The sequence below is a fragment of the Ruditapes philippinarum genome, unplaced genomic scaffold (assembly GCF_026571515.1).
Source record: "Ruditapes philippinarum isolate M1 unplaced genomic scaffold, ASM2657151v2 ctg2217_1_1_1_1, whole genome shotgun sequence".
Taxonomy (NCBI): domain Eukaryota; kingdom Metazoa; phylum Mollusca; class Bivalvia; order Venerida; family Veneridae; genus Ruditapes; species Ruditapes philippinarum.
This window is the reverse complement of record NW_026856504.1, coordinates 46,904-72,115: the sequence shown is the minus strand read 5'-3', so window position 1 is coordinate 72,115 and position 25,212 is coordinate 46,904. Positions and strand designations below refer to the sequence as shown.

The 25,212-nt window shown below is 31.6% G+C and overlaps 4 protein-coding genes across 4 annotated transcripts in view; 1 reads left to right on the top strand and 3 right to left on the bottom strand.

Moving 5' to 3' along the window:
* Window positions 1-1,783, bottom strand: part of LOC132746792 (phospholipase D1-like) — a gene marked incomplete at its 3' end in the record, with an annotated part of 52,751 nt that extends 50,968 nt beyond the window's left edge. Inside the window, exon 1 of the mRNA XM_060736043.1 lies at window positions 1,579-1,783. The remainder of the gene's footprint in view (window positions 1-1,578) is intronic.
* A 4,464-nt stretch (window positions 1,784-6,247) lies between these two features.
* Window positions 6,248-13,689, bottom strand: LOC132746791 (transcription initiation factor TFIID subunit 13-like). The gene is made up of 4 exons (XM_060736042.1): window positions 13,544-13,689; window positions 9,465-9,534; window positions 8,899-8,996; window positions 6,248-8,101 (listed from the first exon to the last, which is right to left on the bottom strand). The coding sequence occupies exons 1-4, from the start codon at window positions 13,565-13,567 to the stop codon at window positions 7,925-7,927; spliced, it is 369 nt and encodes a 122-aa protein (XP_060592025.1). The 5' UTR covers window positions 13,568-13,689; the 3' UTR covers window positions 6,248-7,924.
* Window positions 13,690-19,420: 5,731 nt separating this feature from the next.
* LOC132746790 (dnaJ homolog subfamily B member 13-like) lies at window positions 19,421-23,403 on the bottom strand. Its single transcript, XM_060736041.1, has 7 exons — window positions 23,244-23,403; window positions 22,071-22,177; window positions 21,614-21,775; window positions 21,121-21,278; window positions 20,522-20,654; window positions 20,082-20,253; window positions 19,421-19,751 (listed from the first exon to the last, which is right to left on the bottom strand). The coding sequence occupies exons 1-7, from the start codon at window positions 23,309-23,311 to the stop codon at window positions 19,598-19,600; spliced, it is 954 nt and encodes a 317-aa protein (XP_060592024.1). The 5' UTR covers window positions 23,312-23,403; the 3' UTR covers window positions 19,421-19,597.
* A 195-nt stretch (window positions 23,404-23,598) lies between these two features.
* LOC132746789 (cilia- and flagella-associated protein 47-like) overlaps window positions 23,599-25,212 on the top strand; it is a 39,347-nt gene continuing 37,733 nt past the window's right edge. Inside the window, exon 1 of the mRNA XM_060736039.1 lies at window positions 23,599-23,889. Coding sequence (XP_060592022.1) covers window positions 23,740-23,889 — 150 coding nt within the window. The 5' untranslated portion in view covers window positions 23,599-23,739. The remainder of the gene's footprint in view (window positions 23,890-25,212) is intronic.

Genomic DNA, 25,212 nt, shown 5'->3' with positions numbered 1-25,212 from the left:
GTTGACATTAAGTGGTATGTTTAAGACCTGCCGTTATGTTTCAATGATGCCCTGATTGTGCCGACAATGACAAATTCCTATAAACAACCACTTTATCTGATCTTCGTCAACTTGTCAAATATTTGCATTGTAAATGGTCAAGTAATAGTAGAGGAATAATTGTAAGATTTACCCGCAAGTACACATTTTACTGCCCATGGTATTATAATATATAATGTACATACCAATACCAACGAGAAATCCTACATAATCATATTCATCACAGAAAGACAGCTTTCATTTATATACTTTTCTCAATTTACTTAATTAATCACCGTGCTTAAAACGAAGCTGCATCAACGCTGTTATGTCTAATTAGTTATACAATTCGCTCAACAATATGAGAAAAATAGAATTATGTGAAACTAGTGGTGTTTTATCATTACTTTTATACCAAAACAACATAATGACGTTACCTTGAACATCAGCTGTCGTAAGATGTTAGTGTTAACATTAATATTGGACGAAGTTTTAACGGCGACACTTTACCTTCGTAAAAGATAAGGTCAGCAGGTTTCGCCAAAAAGTGTCCGGAGCGGCGAAGATCATGTTATGAGAAATAATTACCGATGTATAAAACAAATAAAAGTAGAATATATGTTTATTTGTCAGATATCGTGTCAAACTCGTAACTGTGAAAAATGTGCAACGTTCATTTTCATGTCAACAGAACAAACGCTACATTTCAGTTAGGCAATTTTAGTATACTAAAGCTTAAGGATTCAATTGAATGTGATTTTAATCTAAATATTAATAAATATAGTGACCCTTGCATGTTTTTCAGTTAGATTTTAAAATACTGGTAATTATATAAAATGGTGAAATCCAAATTTTGCGATTCAATACAAGTGGATGACAACATTTTGATTCCAACAGCGTACTTCAAATCGCGGTATGATAATAAGTTAATATTTGTTTAAAGATATAATCCGTTTTTAAGTATTTATAGTTAATACCCGTTACCAATAACGGGGTCTAAAAATAAATGGTATTCTTATGTATATACCATTATACAAGTAACGTTAGTCAGTTATTTATAGCAGTAATGTAGAACTGATTTCGTGAGATATTATGATCAATCAATATACTCCCCCACCAAGATTATATAATATAACAAATCATATACTTTTGATCTATTTTAAAGACTCATAATTAAATGGATGAAACCTGGGAGGGAAAAAAGATATTTCGCTATGTGAAACTTTGAACATTTATAACTAGATTTATAACTAAATGTGCAACGTTCATTTTCATGTCAACAGAACAAACGCTACATTTCAGTTAGGCAATTTTAGTATACTAAAGCTTAAGGATTCAATTGAATGTGATTTTAATCTAAATATTAATAAATATAGTGACCCTTGCATGTTTTTCAGTTAGATTTTAAAATACTGGTAATTATATAATCGGTCAAATACACGATACAATATATATACCAGTGAAACTGTGGTTGTGTTAGTATTATTCTATAAAAAGTCTCTGGCATGTGCCTCCGTTTTAATACATACTTATTTTTCAAATTATTTAAAAAAACATTACCTTTAACTTTTAAACCGGTCAATCCAAATCGTAATTATATCCTTTCAATTCCACAAGTAAAAAAATTGAATTATGTATAATTTACATTCACGCACACTGACTTTATATAGAAAACTAAATCCTCACTGATTTTTTATATGGAAATTTCATTACATTATGTGAAATATTTCAATTTGAAACGTTTTACTTATCTTCCAACGCGCACATTCATTCAAAATGACATGATCTCGCTATGTATATACACATGTACATTGCTTGCAGTTTATAATGGGGGTATTAAGGAATGTATTGTAAACACTGTCACGGGAAGTAAATAGAGATAACTTACCAAAAGTGAACAAATACCAAATATTGACAAAATTTTAAATGATTTATATTGCATTTCAAGAAGAACATTCAATTTTGTATTCAATATATGTTGGCGTTATTTTAAAGACAAACCACGACAACTATTAGTATTTATAATACTAACATACTTTTGTTTTTCTAAACACACAATCTTGTGCCCTGCTACTCGTGCAGAAAATTTACACTATACAGTTTTTAAAATTTTAGGTACTTAATTAATTCTGTAAATTCAATCAAATTTACGCAAGCGAATTATTCCTAACAAGAAAGATAATTTATAAAAAATCACCAAAAAACAACAAAAAAAACCCCCCAACAAATAAAGGAAAAAAACTAGAAAAACGGTAACAAATGTGCTACTAGTATTTCAATTGTTATATAACAGAAATATTCTACTTGAAAATACTTATTATTTTGTTTTAAACAATACGATTTCAACATACTGCGTTTTCTCTAATTCTCAACGAAGATGCAGCAATTTTCGTGAAATTTAGAACTAGTTCAATATGGATTAGGGTTATTCCGTCGTCAAATTCTTTATACAGGAGAGTTAACACTAAGTAATAATACTTAATTTTTCAATGAAAATAGATGGGCAGTAAACATTTTACTGCATTATTCCAGTTTGATCCTGAAAGGTTCGAAATCATAGCCGCATAGAAGTTGGGGTTTTCAGTTTCCTCACAATAATCCTTTACAAGTCCTCTACAGAACAAGGCCCAGTACCCAATCATTTGACTGGACAGATATAATTATTCTCACAAGCTAACCGTTTTCCGCTTAGATAAACAGCACGATTTTTCATTTGTATAGGAAATAAGGTTGAGGTGTTTCAAAGTTAAATCATCAGTTTATATTATGATTTTGCTGCAACAAACTACCGTACATTCGAGCCAATAGGTAAAGCGTTGGACTGTGAATCGGGCGACCCGGGCTCAATTCTAGAACGGTGCAGGTCACTTTCACAATGGCTGAACTGTGCTCTGGTAACTTCAATTCCGGGGGGTAAACTACCACCACAACCACAGCACACTACCTTGCCAACTCCTTTTTCCCCTCGGAGCGTTCAGGTCCTTAAAAGAACAAGAACAGTGGTAGAAGACAACAGGACTTGGAGTGGAATATAACAAAGTTCATCAAACTTTGGATCCATTAGAGCAGCTGACAATGTCCTTACCAAAGCTGGGGTGGCCTTACAAAGTGGCGAATCAGAGTCAATGTACCTGTCCATTTCTGTCACAGGTTATTGTAAAACCTTGGTCATATTGTCCACTGTACATCAACTTTTTCGGGTAAAAATTCTACTCGGGGAAATTGCATACAGTTAAATTATTATTTTTTTTTACTTACTATTTTTACTTACTATTAAGTGATGGACTGGTAGCATGTCTCGTTTGGCACATGAGCCATATAATACGTACATTTAGAACTATGGCAATCCCTGTAAATTCGTTTCAATAGCTACATATACTTATCTCGGTAAAGAATTTAAAATATATCAAATCTATATGGGAAACAAACGGAAAATTCAAAAACTATCAAAACTTAACGACTTTGTTTAAAGATATGGCAATTAAAAATTTTAGCACAGAGAATTAGTTTATATCTATATCACTTAAATTGCTTAAATTATCCATGTTGTTTGTTATTCCTGATTATTTCATTTATTCCCAATTAATTTGTCGGGTTTTATGTCACACGCCCGGCAAACTGTCGCTCCACTTCAAAATTGTGGTGTACGGTAAAACGAGCGAACGGCATTTCCGAGATAGAGCGGAAGGCCGATTTAAACGGATAATTGCAAGTGTTTTTATGTTTTTGTCTTGTTATTCATTTAAGTTACAATTAGGCGTTTAAATCGACCTTCCGCTCTATCTCGGAAATGCCGTTCGCTCGATTTACCGTACACCACAATTTTGAAGTGGAGCGACAGTTTGCCAGGCGTGATGTCAAAGTAACACAGTATAAGGCACAGGTGCTTAACCCATTACTTCATATACACGCCTTTTAACGCCTTTTTCCCCCCCCCCCCCTTTTTGCTGTCTCAAATGATGAAAAAATGCCTTATTTAGGCCCCAAACACTTGTTTTTGTTTGAGAAATGTTGTTAAAAAAGTGACCTCTTTTTCGGCGCGGCCCCCCAACCAAAAGATACATCAGGGGGTTGCCAGAAGGGGGATGTGCCCCCTTCTGTTTGGGGGGGTTTGAAGGGGGGCTGAGTCCCCCTCATCGCCAAGAAAATTTTGGACTTGTGAGAGGCTGTAAATGACCCCAGATTGATCATAAGGTAACGTGTAACCAACGCTGAAAAGCATTTGACTCTATCTCAATCCATTGAGAAGTTGCAGCACTTTGAAATCAATTTTGATGGAAAAAATCAACGCAAAATAGTGATTTTTGGCAATTTTGAGATGTCCCCTCGTTGCCATGGTAACAGAAAATTTAAGCCTGAGCATGTTGTTGCAAGGGCAATGGTCCAGTCAACATTTGTGCCAAGTTTGATTAGTGTTGAAGCAGTTTTTATAGTATTATAGCAATTTGAACTTGTAACGGGAGACTTTTCAATGAAAACAGCCATTTTTCACAAAATGCTCATGAAGCAATGGGTTAAAGTAACACAGTATAAGGCACAGGTGCTTAAAGTAACACAGTATAAGGCACAGGTGATTAAAGTAACACAGTATAAGGTACAGGTGCTTGAAACAAAGTTTTAAATGGGCTATATACTATAATAAGAGAGATATTAAATAGGCCGATTATGTAAAATATTTGATTTTGTGACTAGCGCCTGTGGTATAAGGTCATATGGCGACTTTCCAGTTTTTCTGGCGGATGGATGAAGACCTGGGTGTCTTTCCGTGGATTATAGCAGCATATATTTGATGGACCTTGCGTTATTTTTGCTGACCATTTTACTTCCTAAGAAATTCATTCTTTAGCCGAGAATAGGTAACTGCTAATTTTTTTTCTTCCTTTATAAGATAGGTTATAAAATATTTGTTAAATTAATAAATCTAATTTAATACCAGCAGATATTTGTCTGTTTTATGTGTAATTTTCCTGGGCAAGCTGACCTTAGACCATGTCACCATACATTTCAGTGTTGTAAATAATATACTGTATTATAAGTGTGACCTTAACTTAACACCATCTTCATGTGTAAGTACAAATAAACTAAGTCTTGGTTAATATTCATTAAAAGGCACATTATTCCCCAGAAAAGAATACATTTTTGCTTCTTTAAAGACTGCAACCATGAGTTTTTTAACAATTAAATAATGATTTATAAAAGCAAGTTAGATGCTTGTTACGCTAAATGTGAAATTATTTGTCATAAAAGCAGCAAAATTTAACCAAAGTAGTATTTTGACTTTATTAATTTATTCAAAATAGTAAATCGCTATAACTATTCTAATTGCAAAATAGCAACAGAAGCAAAACATGGATCAGGTAATTGGTCAGTTGTCATTGGTCATCTTTTGGACATTATAAAAGTACATTCAAAATGACAACCTATTAAAAAAATAAAACTAAAATAATTTCTGGGGCAAAATGGGCCTTTAAAAAAATTTGTTCCTCTATTAATATTTTATCTCCTCTACTGCACTATAATTCTAATACAAAGTTATCAAGTGTTTAATCCAGTCTGGTGAATTTAAACAAAGCTTTTCAACAAAGTCAAATAATTATTTTTCATGTCAGTGTTTGACAGATATATTAAATATCTCTAATTCGTTACTTACAAAATAGTATTACTATACAAATTATTCAAATTATTAAAGATTCTATTTGTTGAAATTAAGGACACATGCAGTTAACTAGAATTAGATGCATGTTTATGTGTTTCCTTCCAACGTGATTTTTAAACATCCCAGTATTTGTAACATTTCTACATCAAATTTTTGTATACATTATAAATAAGTTTTAAAAATAATACTCACACATAAAAATTATTTTTATTGAAAATTTAGCCAAGATTTTATCAAAAATATATTTTTTATAACCTCCCTTTATTTACAAGAACTATTAAATTTGGCTATATTTTAGTGAGATATTTTTGTAACATATTGATAATTCTTCATTTTAGCATCAGGTTTGTCATTTAAGACCATACAATTTTAAAGGTAAAGGGACTTTAACCCTAAATGTTTGCAACTTAGTCCATTTAAAGCTCAAGTGATTTCTATAAAATTCAGCTATAAACAGTACACACATAGTTAGAAGGACTGCAAGGATGTGCTTGGTAGCTTGGCTCTACAATGACTAATCATTTTTGGTCCCAGCAGGTATCTTATAGTGAAACATGATTCAATTATCATAAATAGTTTTATAGAAAAACTTTATTACTTACAGACTAACATTTACAAAATCAACATCTATTCATTATTACATACAGGTACAATACAATGTAAAGTCAACAAATTTATATTCACATGGAGTTGCATTCAATATTGTGCCACACAATGTTCTATGTGAACATTACAGCCACAGTCAACAAACTTTTTGATTAATGATCAGCCCTCATATTTCCAGTTTTTCAATGCGTCTGATAATACCCATGCAACATCTAGAATACAAAACAAGAGGGCCATGATGGCCCTGAAATCGCTCACCTGTATATAGCCCCTCTGGGGTGGGGCCAATTTTAACCCTTGAACAAACTTGGTAGACTACCATTTGAAGATGTTTAATGATCAATATTTAAGCTCTAGCTGTAAGAAGATTTTTTAAAGTTTTTACTATACACATATAGAGAAAAACAATGACTCACCTCTGGGAGGGGCAAATTTTGTCCCCAGGGCTTTTATTTGAATAAACTTGGTAGATATTCACTAGAAGATAATTCATGCTTAATATCTAAACTCTAGCCCTTTGGGTTTTTTAACAGAAGATTTTACTATATACATGTAAGGAAAATCAATGACCCCCCCCCCCCCCGCAGGGGCCAATTTTAACCCCAGGGCCCTTATTTGAACAAAAATAGTAGACACCCATTAGAAGACGTTTCATGCTAAATATCTTAGCTCTAGCTCTTAGGGTTTTTTATAAGAATTTTTTTAAAGTTTTTACTATATATACAAATAAGGAAAATCAATGACCCCCTCCCCCCACCCCGGGGCGGGGCCAATTTTGACACCAAGGCATTTATTTGAACAAACTTGGTAGACACTGACTAGATGATGTTTCATGCCAAATATTTAAGCTCTAGCTCTTTCTGTTTTCTAAATGAAGATATTAAGTTTTTTTTTCTTTCTGTTGCCCAGAAAAATGCTTGGAATTAAATTCTTTGAACAATTTTTAAAGTTGACTACCAAAGGAACTTCCAGTGAAATTTGGATGAAATTGGCTTTGCAGTTTATTAGGAGATGTAGTTTAAAGTAAAAGTTTACGAACAGACGACAGACGAAAAGCGATCACAAAAGCTCAGCTTGTCACTTTGTGACAGGTGAGCTAAAAAATATAAAAACCTTTTTTTACAACTCTTTAAGACAGATGATTTAGGTACAGTTTATTTTAGTATCCACATTTCAAGTCATTTTTCTTAACTAAGGCTAAAATTTTATACACATCTTCAATTTTAGCTTCCCATCCAAATTTGACGTTAACTAACAATATTATATGTTCATAACAGTGTACAATACTGCTTTTTATTGTATAGCTTATATTCAATACTTGGATTTAATGAACATTTACAACAAAAGAGATAAATTCATAGAATCTGAAATTGGAGTTACAAGAGCTACTAGAAAATGAAAGATGACAAAAATATTTTTTTGTCTAATTTTTAAAATTGTGCAAACAAAGATGGCCAGCTTAGTTAAAGTCTTCATTTTTTTCTGTCCAAATCTTTAAATTTATAATTTTTGATGACACAGATCATCTACATCACACAATAATTTCAGTTTCACAAACATCATGACACATATCCACTCTATCTTTTCTCATGTCTTGTTCCCAACCAATACTAATGAATAGTCTCAGTATCCAAAATTACTTTATCATTTAGTTGTTGCATATTTAATTTCATCAAACGCTTTTCTAGCTTTTCTCAACTCTTCACTCATTGTCAACAGCTCTCTAACTCTAGAATACTTTTTTGGATCTTTTCTAATCAGGAAAATAATGTCTTCAACTGATATCCTTCCTGGTCTGCCAACTTCTAGTGCTCGCTTTGTCTGAAATTTAATGAAACACATTCATCAAGTCTCTGTAATAAATATAGCATAACAAAGTTAAAAGTACTGTGACAGTGTGCCACCTGTCAAACCTCTAACGTCATCTCTGAATTTCTCTGCTCCTTTATACATACATACAAATTATGTAAGGTATGATCTGGATAACCTTAACCCCCTCATAAATAAACAGGGATACTCAGGTGGGACCTAAAAATTGGTCCTTTAGGTAATTGATTTCAATACTTTTGTTGAGATTCAAATAAAGCTTAACCCTTTCACTGCCATAGGAACGGCTTAAGCCGTCCCTGTTATTTTCGGCGTATTTGCCATATGGACGGCTTTAGCCATTTCTATAATAATCATAATAATAATAATTAATTTATAATAATAATAAAAATAATAAGAAATATAAAGAAAATTATACCATCAACAATAATTATTATTATACTAGCATATTTGGAAACATATATAATTATTATAATACTAATAACAAATAATAATAATAATTATATTAATTAATAATATAGTATTTTTTTAGAAAACCCTCTGGCAAATAGGTGATCAATAAAACAATAACCCTCTGGCAGTGAAAGGGTTAATGCAATGCTAGAGGGCATGAGGGATTGTTGCATTGTATATTTAAAATCTCTGATGAACAAACTCATAAGAGTTTACAACTTTCAACTACTGGTTGTTGTTGTCATTGCTTGCTAGGATTTACCCATTTAAGAATGTTTTCTTTTAACTGAACCTATGCCACAATAATAGGTCAAGTTATCAATAATAATGTCACCTACCATTTCTGTAATGTATTCAATGACCAAATCTTCAATCAGATCTACAGATTCTGTATACGGATTTTGATCATCTCCAAACCCATACATCATACAACGTACTGCAAGTAAGAAATATACAAATTCATCAAGAAATATCGAAGTTAATCATAAAACTGTATTAAAAATATCAAAATTTAAAAATAAAGGTTTTGTAGCTTTAAAATATGCAAATTTATTGTGCAATGCACTGAACATATAAAAAAAATACAAATAAACTATAATCAAAAAAAATACAAGTGCATTAAACAAAACAAAGAATCTATGTTAGATTCTGATTAAAGAACATTAATTTTAATTTCTACAATTTCTAATGGAATACAATGTTGTAAAGGTAATATGATGCTCTAATATGATGCCAATCTTTCTAAGAAGTATGCAACAACTCTCTCTAGAATCTATAAGATTTTATGTCCTTCAACTTTGATATTTATAGACATGCTTTTCACTTATTGTGAGCTCTCAGTGTATATGATTAAAAAATCAATGCTACATAAGATATTTATAGAGCAACAAAAAAGTAAATTTACATTCTTTAGAAAATATCTTCTTTGTTCTCTTCTCAGGTTGTACATCCTCTTCATTATCTTCCTCATCAAACTTAAAATACATCAAAACATTAGCTGTCAGACAGATTAATATAATCTCTGTGTTTGGCTAAAGCAGTCAACTTCTATATTTTGAGATGCAAACAATTATTATATTAATGAAGTCCATGCTTAAGTTATTAGTCTTAGTTAACTTACAACATGCAAAAATCTCCAACAAACTCACTAGTTGACAATAACAGATGTACATGTAACTAAAAGATATAAATAATGTAAGAAAAATCTATGCAAGAAGAGTTATGGGTAATAGTTTGAATGACCATATGTACAGTTTCAACTGAATACCTTCAGCAGTTTAATATGCAAAATATACAAATTTACTGAAGGTTTCTGATGCATTTATTCATACACAATTTAAATTATTCATGTTTCTACAATTTCCTAGAAATTTTCAGACTTAAATACATGCAAGGGCATTAAATGCTAGTCTGTTTTTGAATATCAAATGATGGCTTCTACTGCAATTTTTGGGGTTCACATTTTAAAACTTGTGTCTTCATTTCCCCAGAAAATTTAAGACATGCAAGGACGTTAAATATGAATTCTAACCTTTCTTTGGAGCTTTCACTTAAAACTTGTAATAAATGGAACTGCATAATGTATCAGTTTTTAAAAAAATAAAAATAAACATTAACTTAAATAAGTGTATAAAATCATTCTTTTAAATTATTTCTTCATCAATTCATTAAACAGTAGCCATTAAACAAACTACAGTAATTGTGGTGTTAACAGTAATCTTGTTACCTAATTAATTAGTTGTATAAACACCGAGACCATCAACTAACAGTTTGACATCACTATTAAATCAGTTGTATAAACACTGCACTTTAGCATCAACAGTCTAATCAGTTGTTTATTGGACTATCAAAATTGTTTTCTGACAGCAACCACATATATGGGATGTGTATTTGATTTGTTCATCAGTTCTGCTATAAACATTTGTACAATGTTTAATGCTGAATAAAATCTATTGTCATTGTCATATAAAAAAGGTCTTCTCCAAAAGTTTTGTATTACTGTAAATATTTAGCAAAAGCAAAATTTAATCAGATAATAAGACATAAATATGAGATGTGAGATGATCCAATCCAGCAAAAAAGCTAAATAAACTTTCAATTAAGATATACAAACTTAAAGTACTGAGACAAAGTGAAAACCCCTTTAAGTTTTTTTAATTTATTTTTATCAAATTTCAGGTATATTTTAGTATATCACAAGTATCAGAATAATTTTGGCATAAACAAGGTTCACTTCTAGTCTCAATATTTCGACAGCAAGACAGACTGATTTTATAATCTGATATTTCATAGATGTCTGTCTTTACAAGGGCGAAGGGCGACCATCGTCTATAAAAAAAGCCCTAAAGCGCACAATTTGTTGGGCTAGGTTCACTTCCACAGGGACCCAGCACAGTGTTGGGATAGTGTAAAAAAAGTAATTCTAGAAAAAATATGTACTGTACTGTATATATAATATATAGACAAGGGGTTGAACTCGCCAAATCGGCCGAATGTCACCAGTCCAGTATAAGTCAAAATTGCAAAGTCATTTTTACGTAAATCATATAAAGCTATATATCAAATTGCAGCTAAATGACATCACTAGACGTTGACAATAACATAAATGTCCCCACTTTTACCGTTTGTGAACAACAAACCGATATTTCGGATAGAATATAGTATTTTTGCTATTGAAAATGAACTTAGATCTTAACTAAACAACAATGGTGAAATGAATAGAATTTCGCAAGAAATATTCAACAAAACAGAATTAAAGAATAACACTATTGTTACAAATCAAAATAAGAAAATTAAGCAGCTGACTGACAAAAGAGACTGTTACATTATTGAAGAATCTGCACAAATTTCTACATCAAATGGCAATGATGAGAAAAGAAAAAGACAAATTTCCAAGAATCAAAACAAAAACCAAAAAAGAGAGCAAAGAACAAATAATTATTATGAACATTCAAATAAAAATGCCAAAGAAGAGGTAAATGATAGAGACAACATTAAACCATTGGCACAAACAAATAACAAAAATGCAAAGCCAAAATCAATGCCATCAAATGTTTCAAAAAACGAGATATCCCCAGGCAGCATGAAGATGAAATACAGCGAAGCCGTGACAATGGGGAAACAACAATACAAGAAAATTCATGTACCACAAGAGAGCAACATACAACACCAGAATGGAAAAAACACATTACACCTAGAGAAAACTATTCAGGAACTGATCAAATGCCTACAGAATCTAAAAAGAACAGACGATTCATTCGAATCACAAACAAGAGAAAATGGAAGAAAAACAAGAAAATAAAGAAAGACATAGAAAGGGGTAAGAACACTGTAATAAATCTTTCTAATAAACAGCTCAATAACACTGAATATCGATTACTTGGTAAAGGTTTAAAATTCTGCCCAACACCAAAACCCCATAATAGAATTCAACTTAAACAAGATGTTTTTGAATTTACAAGAAAACTCAGATTGAATGAATATTTTGCAGCAAAAGAGGAAAATAGTGAGGGAAATGAAAACAATAGTACCAATAATTATGACATTAACAGTAAGAAGAAAAACAACTCTACTTTTATTCCCCCTTCTGGCAGAGATTCCAATCTTGATTTTTATATTGAAGCAATAACAAATGAAATTCTGTCAAACAGTAAACACAATAGTTATAAAACAAATTTATCACCAGAAGAGTTAAAAGCCTTGCAAAGCCTACAAAAAGATGAAAATATCATTATAAAAAAAGCTGATAAAAGTTCGGTTATTGTTGTTATGAACCGTACTGACTAATAGGCAACTTGAAAACGACCAATATCATTAGAAACTTGAAAATAATCCAACTGAACTATTTAAAAAAGCAATCTATGAGGAAATTCATCAAATGGATAATGTAAGTTACTCATTAAAGAATTTTTGGTTCCTGATAGTGATTATTGAGTTCCAGCTTTTTATATTTTACCTAAAATCCACAAAACATTCAATCCTGATCTACCACTCGGTTACCCTGTAAGACCAATAGTATCTGGATTGGGTTCATAAACTGAAAACATATTATCGTATGTCGATATTATACTGAATTCTAACATGGCCTCATATGTTAAGGACACTACAGATTTCATCAGAAAGCTACAAAATATTACAAATATTTCTACAGAATCATTCTTAGTAACAATGGATATATCATCTTTTTAAGTAATAAATTATATACCGCATAATGATGGAATCAAAGCATGTATTACCTTAATCAGAGAACAGGACAACAACATTCAGTTAAAGACATTTTACATCTTATTGAAAAAATGCTTACAAAAAACAACTTCCAGTTTGGTGATGATAACTATATACAAAATTTAGGAACAGCTATGGGAACTAAAATGGCACCATCTTATGCTTCATTATTTATGGGAAAATTTGAAATGGACTTTTTAAATACATGTGAAAGGAAACCCTCAATATGGCTGTGATTTCTTGATGATATTTTTTTTCATTTGGGACCACAGTGAAGAGGAGCTTATTACATTTTTTAATGAAATTAACAACTATCACTATTAAATTTACTTATAACTACTCAAAAACAAATGCAACATTTCTAGACGTAAATTTGGAAAAGAAAGATAACTGTGAAATTGAAACTAGTGTCCATGAAAAGAGGTTGATGTCATTTAGCTGCAATTTGATATATATCTTTATATGATTTACGTAAAAATGACTTTGCAATTTTTACTTATACTGGACTGGTGACATTCGGCCGATTTGGCAAGTTCAACCCCTTGTCTATATATTATATATACAGTACAGTACATATTTTTTTCTAGAATTACTTTTTTTACACTATCCCAACACTGTGCTGGGTCCCTGTGGTTAAAAGGGGGTCGGTTAAAAGACATAGAACATTTTATGACAGAAAACTAAGCAAGGATCCATGATCCAATAAATAAGGAATCATCAACCTATAAGCTTGTTAATTTAATTAAATACTACACTAACCTGATCTTTTTCGCTTTCTGCCATTTTGTTTACTTTTGGTCTTGCGTCTGGCTGTGTGGTGATATATGATTAGCGACATATCTTAAACTGGGAAACCAGCAACGGAAAACTCATGCTGTCTCCGGTTTGATCTGGGTGTCACGAAAGCTTTAAAATCATTTAATTTCAATAAGCGTTTAAAGCCAGTGATTAAAAATATACAAGGTGACTTACTGTCTTATGCAATTTAAAGGTTTTAGTTGAAGTTTATGCCGATAATATGGGTCAGTCCTCCTCAACAACCCCAGAGAAAGCTGAAAGTCCTGCCGCACCAGCAGGCGGAGAGAAGAAAAAGCTGAAACCTTGTTGTGCTTGTCCAGAAACAAGAAAAGCCAGAGATGAGTGGTATGTAATCTGGGTACCAGCTTTTAGAACACTCTAATAATATTTTTCCTGAAATAATCAAATAGTTAAATGGTCGCCTTGTTGGCTACAGTAAAGAAAGTATATGAATACAGTAAACAGAATATATTTTTGTCATCTCAAGACGTCGAGGAAAAAATAGCGTTTGGTTGGAATTACAGTCAACCCGGCCCCAAGTTAACCCGGCCCCAAGTCAACCCAGCCTCAAAATTGGTCAACCTGGCCCCAAAATTGGTCAATCCGGCCCTACAGTATTTTTATTTGGTCAATGCGGCCCCAAAATTGGTCAGTGCGGCCCCAAAATCGGTCATTCTGGCCCCAAAATATATATTTTCAAAGAAAACTATTCAGGTCATTTTGTTGCATGATGTAATAAAAATGATTTATTATTGATTGAATATTATTAACTATAGAACAATAGTAAAAAAAACTTGAACTGGCATAAAAGTGTCAGTAAATTTAATTGTGTCGATTAAGACTTTAATAGTTTAATACACAATAGTGATAATGAATAATTATATAACATCAACAATTATATGTACATCAACATTATTTCAGATGTGATAATCAAACAGTTTAAAAAGGTATAGCTGTGAAAACAAATCCTTTAAATAAGTTGGTAGTATCTTTCATGTCTTTATTCGATGTAAATTAAAGATGGTTTCGTGAGTGGTAATGCGATAATAATTTGTTTTTCTTCTATCGTAGAGAGGTTAAGGTAGAAGACAGACGTAACCTATTTTCGCGACGGTAAAAACAGTAAACTATGCATGTGTTGCTTGTTTGTTAATATTGATAGTTTTTATATAAAATAAATAACAAAAGATATCAGCGTTAACTTTTGTTGTTGTTTTTGTTGTTAATTTTTATTTCATTTCTTGATAAGTGTTTATATTTTAAAGCAAAATAAATAATAAAAAAATGGGGCCGGGTTGACCAGAAATAACATTCGTTTGGGGCCGGGTTGACCAATTTGGGGCCGGGCTGACTTGCGGCCAGGTTGACTTTGGGCCGGGTTGACTTGTACCGGTTTGGTTGCAGTTAAATAACATCAATTGAAATAGTTTACAAAACTTTGATATTTTTTTTTTCATTCATTTTTTTTTACAAAATGCAAAGCATCTTAACTAAAGTGAACCACGGATTTCTATATGTAATATAAATCCGTAAGTGAACACACTAGGACAAATGTGGAGACTTGATTAAAAACACAAAATAACAAATGCATTTTCGACTTCCATATAATTTTGAAAAGTGCAGTACGGCTAGCCAATACAGTGTGTCCGGGCTAGTCGTACGGCTAGCCACTTCCTTTGAAATTATGCCATAATTTTATACCTATTATTTTTTTGTAAAGAAACTTTATTGAGAAGTAGTGATTTTGCCCATATATATACACACACAGTAATAGAATAACTTGATTTGAGCTGAGTTAGTGCAACTTGTGTGCATTTCATGACAGAATAATGGGGAGTAAGCTTCTATCCGAACCTTAGAGCTCACTCCACTGCAAATGTTGAGTAGAGTGGCCCTACACAGTAGACAGGGAAGATGAGGAAAGTGTGCTAGGGTTAGACCATAGTACTGAGAATGACAGCCTGAAACTGAAAGGCAGGAAAACAGAAAACCCTCGAAAACCCTTTGCTAGAAAACAGCCGTTTTCAGGACTACCTCCTTTTCATATAATATTGTCTTGGTAAACTGTACATACGGTTCTCATTGGCAGCCATATGACTTTCTTTAGCAAGGTAAATTATCACCACTTTGTGCTTAGAAATTAACCCTTTAGGCATGACTGGTGACATGTACGGGATCCGTACTTGACAGCAAAAGCTGTTTTTTGTGCCCCTGGGGGTGGATGTACCCTCATTAAGAAATGAATTTAGTCAGTGTTGTTTCTCTATTTGAGATTATCAGACGGCGGATTCAATTTATGCTGGCTAGTTGTTTTTTTACAGTTCTGGACACTTTCACCCAGCAAGTCACAGCGGGTAATCAATCTTTTAATTGTCAGATCCAAATCATTGCTGATAATTGTTTGTTGGAATGGTCCACATAGAATTATTGTCATTATTTCCTGTTATACATGTAGCTATATGGTCTAGAGATAGCTGCAAAGGAGTTTATTTCAGATTTCTATTTTTGCTGGAACTTTTATCAACAGTTCACCTCTTGGACACATTCTTGACAGTCCCCTGATTTGTAGGAGAGTCTTAATATCTGGGATGTTATAGCATGTATGATCATAATGATGATATGACACTAAGTCTTATACTTTATTGTAACATTTTTTTGCATCAACTAAAGTGTTTTTCTATTTTCTCTTTCATTTTCAGTATTGCTGAGAAAGGTCAAGAAAATTGCAAAGATTTGATAGACGCTCATTTAGCATGCATGCGAAAAGAAGGCTTTAATATTTGACACCAATCACTTATCTTATTATTTATTGGTATGTTCATTGTCATGATTCAAAAAATATTTCTATTGTAAACCTGAAATTTACTTTGACAGTATTATATTATGTTGTTTCACTAAAATGAGGAAGGTTAGTTCATAACCTCATTTGTATGCCCATAGTTCTCCATTTTAAGCTAGATGGGAAACACTTGTGTTAAGTTTGAGCTTTATATTCTTTAATGATTATTTAAGTTAAAAAACAAAGAAACAAAAAACCATGATGGTTGACATTTTGATTGTGCTTAATACTTGTATGATGATCTTCCAAAGAAGAATGAATGTTTTCTTTTAAACACATTTGACAAAAGTCATATTCATTTCAGTTAATTAAAAAGAATCATGATCTGTTATTCATTTATCAATAATGAAAAAAAGATAGTAATGATATCATTATTTTAAGTGAAAGTCATTGATATATTGATTTTAATGAACTCCTGTAAGTTGTGATTTATTTTTGGTTATTTTTATCTTTTTATGTTTTCAGAAGTAGCTGTTTTTATTATGTGTACATTGTGAACCCAAAGTTTGAAGAAGACGATGAATCATGAAATCCTATGCACTCTACATAGTGGATCTCTGTGTGAATGTGTTTTTATACATCAGATATTTTGACTAGACATGTGTTTTATATGGTTCATGTGAAACATTTCCACAATATTGTGATATTCATAAGAAAAAGTGACAATGGGAAAGCTTACTGTTTATACAATAATCTTTAAATCATGTTTAATTATTTAGGAGTATGAATAAATCATGGAATTGAGATTTCAGTAAGATAAAAGGACAGGATAAAAGGGAAACATCTTTCCAGCAAAATAAATGAGGATAAATGGGAAGATTCCTACAGGAACTGTTATACTGAAAAACATGATTATTACATGCATGTGACTGTAGTTCTCTCCCCTGATACTTTTCATAATTTACCAAAGAAACTGTTTATTCAAACAAGCTGACTGCATAACATTTTTTTCTTTGCCCAACTATAACATTAGTTTGCAGAACTCTGAATTATTATGCCATTGATGATATTAAAAAAATGTAAGTAGAGAAAATAAAATGTATTTTAAACAGTACTTTTAGATATTCGATAGTGTACATTCAAAGTTGTTTTCATCTATAAATTTGTTTGGTTAGTCATTGTATCAATGAATCATTTTTTATGAGTGTTGATTCTAGTTAGATTTTATCTGAAGCTGAGACATTATTGCATTACGTAATAATATAGAAGGGATTTATAGTTGTGTGATGGATCAAGAAATATCTCTGTGTAACAGGATATGTGAAATTGACATTGTTGAAATGTTTTCTACTATAACAATATGATCATTAGCTCATTGTAAATGTATTATTTCGGATTCTTCATAATACGTACAAACATTTGTTATAGTGACAAAACTGACATGCAATAGCAATAATTTGTGTAACAACTTTTTAATTGAAATACAAGATGTGAAACTCAAATAAACGTTTTATTATTGACATAACTGTGTGCATTTCACTTTCCCCCAAGCATTTGCGGGTATTTGAATTTGTTTCACTGTGTCGCAATCTTTGTTATACTTGTTCATACTGCTTATGTTCTTAAAAGGTTTAGAAATATACATTCACCAATCCATTATGTGAAAGTATCTCAATGTTCAAGGTCAGTGTGTCTCTAACAACTTTTTTTGGATTTGCTGATATTACAAATCTTTAGTCACATCACTTTAATTTTTTAAAGTTTTATATTGTTGCTTTTGTTCTATAAAGTTAACAATGAATGTTGAATGATTTATGTAGCATGTCTCCAGAATATAAAAGAAAATCTACCAGATTCATTTCTAAATATCTCTTCAAATCCATAAAATGTTTTAAAGAAATCAAAATATCACTTTAACATATTCATATTAAGACTTCTTTGCTTCGAAAACAGTCTGCTTTTTTGCCATTGGGATACCTTCTTTTATTATTCTAAAGAATTCCTTTATCAGAGTTTTTTTTATTGTATTACGAAAGAAACAGATAATGGTGAAGGATGAGCCAGATTGTGATGTATTTTACATATTTCTGATACATGTAGATACTGTATGATATGTAAATTGTTTCTACATTGTTAACTGTAATTGTTGAAATATTATGATAATACAGTGTATATCTATTATATTATCTAAAATCTTGCTAACAGTTACAGTTATTCATTAAATGAGCCGTGTCACGACAAAACCAACATAGTGCGTTTGCGACCAGCATGGATCCAGACCAGTCTGCGCATCCGCGCAGTCTGATCAGGATCCATGCATGTTCGCTTACCAACTCTTTTACAAGTAGAGAAACTGATATGGAACAGCATAGATCCTGATCAGACTGCGCGGATGCGCAGGCTGGTCTGGATCCATGCTGGTCGCAAACCCATTGTGTTGGTTGTGTCATGACGTGGCTCAAATGTGGTTTTAGTTTTAATCACAATTGCTTGAAGAAAGAAAGTCAATGCCTCTCTGGTCATGAATTTGTGTAACATTTCAGAATAATGATGCCTTTTTGTTAATAGGATAGACTCCTTGTGGATTCTCTATCCAAAATTGCAATTTCATATTTCTTTCATTGAAATTTTTAAAAAGATCAATAAAAAATCCAAAATTAATTTTTTGTTGTATTTTGTTTTTTATGTACATACTAAGACTAAGAGGTTTATCATCAATTTCCTTCAGGGGAAAAAGTTTTAGATTAAGAATAGTTAATGCAACCATTACACAAACATTTATATTGTACGGACATTAAAGACATGTATTCAATTCATTTTGTAAAAGTTTTATTTTCAATCTATCCAGGTACGTATATACCTGATCTATCTTAGATTTTATATCCGACAACAAATAATGAAATAATCTAAGAAACAAATTAAGATTCTTTTTTTTTATTTATACATTTGGGACATATTGACAATCAGTAAAATTAAGATGCAAAGTAGTTCAGCAAAAGCTGTTAACAATTAAATGCCAATAAGATATTTCTTTTCCCATACAAGTTTTTTTTAAAAAATATTTTTCTCAGTATTTGTTATTAAAATTTGAGAATTGGTTAAATACATTGTATTTCATTTTTTCTACAAACACATATATACATTGGACATCAATAAGACATATAAAATAGTCAGTTACTCATAAAACATAAAATCATGCACTCTATCACAGATATTCTTTATAACAAATATTGTCTCTAATGAAGAAGGGCTGCCTTGACCAGATCTTTCTTTTCTGGTGTTAAAGTGGCAGGGAATTCAATGTCAAATTCAATGATCAAATCTCCTTTCTGTGTAGGATCAGCAGATAGAGGCATTCCTTCTTTTGGTACACACTTTCTGTAACCAGGTCTGAAATGATACACATAACTTGTTCTTAGATCTTTACCTTTCATAAAATGATTGCTCATCGATAACAAGAGTAAAACAACAATGTAATGACTGACCATGGCAGCACAACTGGTAAAAATTTTTTAAAGACCATGTTACCATAAAGTCTTATCAATGGTATGATAGTTAAATATTCAAAAAAAGGTTCACCATGGTATGAACTTATGAAGCACAAGTGTTTAAGCCTGAAGTATGTTGGAACCAATGCATTTGTAAAATAGTAATATGCTATTTATCATGCAATATTGCTGAAATATAAACTGATATATTTTATTATAGCCGTATACTTACTTGATGATATCATTGATAGGTATATGAAGCATTCTCTCATCCAATGTTAGGATATCTACTGTACAACCTGTCAGGGCTTTACCAAGTGGTACTTTTGCTGTGTGTATAAGGTTGACACCCTCGCGTCTGAATCTCTGATGCTGTTTGTCTTTTACAATAAACACAATGTCAGCTGCAAAATACAGTGTACAACAAAAAATTGTTAATCTGGTATCGGAACATATTTTTAATGTATATTTGATTTATCTCGCTGCTTGATACTTAATTCGCAAAACATAGCATAACTTCATTTATAGACACAATGTAATACATGACAACTTGATCTCATATGCAACAGTGACATCATCACATGGTGAAATTTCTGTGTGTAAACTGCATGAAATCAGAATTTCTTAAATATATAATTTAACAGTATAAAAGATAAGACTGCATGAAGGTACCTGGTACATTATTTGGACCTTGATCCCCTTCCTCTGGGAATGTGATTCTTGTATTTGGTTTCCATCCTTTCTTCACAGTGATTGTTAAAATCTTATCTCTAATGCTTGATGTATGACCATCTTCATTCATTACCTATAACATGAATAAATATTCAAATAAAGATAGCGTAAAACAGATTTTATCATATTTAAGACCACAATCAATGAGGATGAAAATTGATAAAACAGTTTCGTCATACTAGGCACACATTTATAATGGCCTCTAAATCATTTCATAATTATAAACACTAAAAAGAAATAAAGAAGAAAAGGAAATCATGTATCTAAAGGTTACAAATCTTAAGAGATTTACTGAAAGAAAAAACATCTACTATGTCTAAATATCTTGTTTGTTCCAACTTAAAAAGACAACCTTCAACTTGAACATGAAATTTTGAACACCTTTACACTTTTCTATGAGAAGATGAAACTCGTTTCTGCATAAAGTTGTGCAAAAACCAAACTCTTTGACACAGAAGTCTGCTTAACCATCCACTTAAATATGCCTCAATAAAATCTCAGAAAAGAATTATCAAAATAATAAACTATTTGTAACTTACTCTTCTTGATATTTTCATTTTCTTTGTACAGCCATGGAACACTTCTTCAAGGGAAAGGTAGAGGTCACGTTCAATAGGTGGATCCTGCTTCTTTCTGCCACGCCCAACTAGACCTCCAAATGACATACTCATATCTCCATCAACTCTGTCATAAAATTCTGGAAAAGAAATCATATATATTATATAAAAGTTTAACAAAGTAACAATATAATTTTAATAAATAGGAATATGATTGACATGTATAAAGCTACTTTAATTATGCAAAAATGATGTTTATTTTCCTTTTAAGAAATGTCACCATTTTCGTTTGATTGCATAGTATTTAGTTTAGTTTTTGTGTGAATTATAACTTTAAATAAAACAAAGGTACAACAAATATTTCAGCAATTAGCATTCAGTTGTTTTTGCCAGAGACTGTCAACATAAACAGCATAAATCTTCTTTGTTAGGAACCTAATGCTTTCCCTTAAAACACTACACATTCTTAAGTTACCTTGGAATGGATTATCTCCTCCAAAGAAATCCCGGAAAACTTTGTCAGCATTTCCATGGAAAGTATATCCTTGAGTCCATGCTCCTGTTTCTACCTGACCACTAGGAACTCCATTCTTCAAACCCTCTTCACCAAACTGATCATATACAGCCCGCTTTCTTGCTGTAATATTACAAATATATAAAAAAATGAAAAATGATAGTTTCTTGGAAATCAAGTTAACTGTTATGTTATTGTATATATCAACATTATCAAAAACAGCATCATGCAATGAGGACTTTAAAAAATTACACCCATCAAATCTTGTGAGGCTATTATTTCATCAGGTAAAAGGTCTTATAGTAGCTTTTTCGTTTCTTCTATTTACTCCATCTTCCAGTATTGTAATGTTTTACCCCACGCGGGCAAGCAGCAGCGACATCCAAATATAGTAACTATATATATAAATAATACTTACGATCTGATAAAACATCATATGCCTCTGCAACTTGTTTGAATTTGTCAGCAGCTGCTTGGTCACCAGGGGACTTCTCTGGATGGAATTTTAAAGATAATTTTCGGTAACTGAAATTAAAGAAGGCATAAAAGAGTTCAAAATACGCAGCGCTTTTAAGTTTGGGAACCACATAATCGGATGGCTTCGTTCATAGTCGTCTGGCACGTTTGAATTTATCGAAAGATTTTGTCAATGGAGGAAAACAGCGATAATCTTGATGTTTATTTCGGCTGTTGCGTTGTTTATATTACCGTTTATAAGTTTAAAATTGACCATCATCGTGAAGATTTATATCTTCTGTGTTGACCGACCAAAGGCTTGAGAGAAAATATTGGAAATGGAATAAAATAAATGGTGATTATGACGGTACCGAATCGTTGTGCCGCAATTCTGTCTACCAAGGATTTTTAGCACGAATTTGCAAGTTTCCTGATAGATATTTCATGAACAGGTAGGGCAAGAGACTTTGGGTTGGTCTCATTTTGAAGCTTAATACAAACGTGAAATAGTGATAAAGGTTTTTTTAAATTGTCTGGCCAATTGTTTTCACAACGGCCCGGGAAATTAATCCTTTGCTCATAGGCTCGAATCTGGAGTTTCCAGCCTTCTCTTAACTTAAAGTATATTTTTAAAGGGGGTCATTATTTACATTTTTTTTTTTGATTTTTGAAACTTTTAAGATGAACACAGGTTTTATTATCAATCTGGTCATATTTTTTCTTCCCAGGTCCAATACTTGTGCCTGTGGTGCTGGGATTGACAAATATGCATTTTATTTGGATTTTAAAGGCGTTTTGAGCTCCAAACCCCAAGTGTCTGTGCATTCTACTACTATATAATTTGCAATTATCTATCATTGAACACAAATATACAGTAGTGAATTGAAACTCAATGTTTAGAACACTCAGCATTTCAATGACACTAAAAGAAAGCAAATCTTAACATCTCCTCTGAGTAAAAGGTTACAGAATATATTTCAATGTGCATTGAAAGCTGTGAACATAATGTTTTACATATGGTGTAAATTGCAAACATGATATTGGTCTAGTCTCTAGATAAATTTTGATAAAATGTAAAAATGAAAAGAATTTACGTCTTAATTCTATCGCAAAGCACTAATCATGATATACTTACTGCTTTTTGATATCCGCATCAGTTGCAGACCGCGTTAAATTTAACAAATTGTAATAATCGACACCCATTTTGTTGTGATAAAGTGTGTTTTTTTCTATTTGGTTATTATTCGACTGTACACAAATATGGCGTCTGTATCATAGCAACACCAAACAAAGCTAGCAGCTATACTTCTGATCAATATTTTCGTAATTCATTAAATCATTAAAGTTGGTAAATTTCACTTTATGTCAAATAGTTTTAGAAAATACGATTATTATGCATAAAGTCCGATCTAAATATATTTTTAAAAATATTATTCCTTTGTGTTTTTCTAGTTTTTATTTTACGTTTACACGGTTGTATTTTAGTTGCTAGCTGGACTCCGGGCAACAACTTGCCAAACAATATGGTGGATGAGATGTGAAATTTACAATTGTTCAAATTATATAAACAAAACGAATGGAATATACTCATGACTTTTGAATAAACTTTGATCCACCAATTTACAATAAAAATGGATAGAGACGTTGCGGGGATCCGAATTAGCCCTGCAAGCGTTGATTTTTATGACACTGTACCAGACACTGTAGAACAGTTGAATGTTACTGTTTACAACATCAGTAAAGACAGCAAAAGCATTCGATTTTATGCTCCAAAAACAAAGGTTAGTTGAAAAACTGGACTGATGCAATATATCCACATTTCTTTAGGTAGAGCACTAACTTACATGTTGTCAAATATTAATGGCAACACTTTATATTATTTATTGCTGAGTATTCGGAATTTCCTAAAGGAATATTGGATTGAATCTAGTTTAGCAGACTCCGAAAGTTATCAAGTGTGCAAGAGCTTATGTTACTATGCTGTATTTGGCATCTTGGTTACTTTTTCTAGTTATTTTGTCACACTATCAAACTGATTTATCATTTATTATCCAAGAGAAATTTGTAAAAAACCATGAGGCCTGATAGCGTACATATAGTTGGTAGAGTATATCAAGGGTCCCGGGTTTGAGTGATTTCAGGACTTTACACCTCCTGGACGTTTCACGTTTGGTCTTTACACCTCCTGGACGTTTCACCTTCGGTCTTTACATCTCCTAGACGTTTCACCTTCGGTCTTTACACCTCCTAGACGTTTCGGCTACTTTTTTTTATAGATGATATTGTATACTGTATGGATTTATATCAGTAAATTTGTTTGACATACCTTAGTTGTTACACCTTAATTGGATTATATTGAGTGATAATTGATCATATAAATTTGAGAGAATATTTGTTTTTTGAAATTTATAATTAAGAAATTTTATTTAAAAAATTACATTCTTGTTCAAATAAAATTTACCAAATTCAAATATGTATCAATGTATGAAAAACAGATAAAAACAAAATGATCAGATTTACTAAATTTCATTCAGAGTCAATTACTATATCTACAATGTATGCACTATACAATAACGTAACATTAAAATAAACACTTTTATTTTCATCATATAATTTTATTTCCTGTTTTATAAAAAATAATAAGAAAATAAAAATGGTTTCATATTTTATTCTAAATATTCAACTATCATTTTGTCATCTTCATTTTTTATTTCATATATTTATCAAATTTAAAAAGTGGAGGTGAAAAGACCAGGGTTTTAAGGGTGAAACGTCCAGGGGTGAAACATCCAGGAGGTGTAAAGTCCAAACACCGTTTGAGTCCTGGTTAGGTGGTACACATAAATAAAGTTTTAAAAATGGAGGTGGGGAAAGGGGAGTTCCAATTAAACAAGCATGGCCGGTAAACTTGTTTAGGGTTACCCTGATTTTAAATATCATTTTTATGCGCTATATTTTTAATGTCCAGAATTTGCTGATATCTAAAACTTTTTATTTGGTAAAGGACATCTCAAAAGATTCAATGGGTCATGAACAAAAAAATGTATTGGATTTAGAAAACCTGATGATAAGTACTATATATTACTTACCTTTAATAAAGTCTT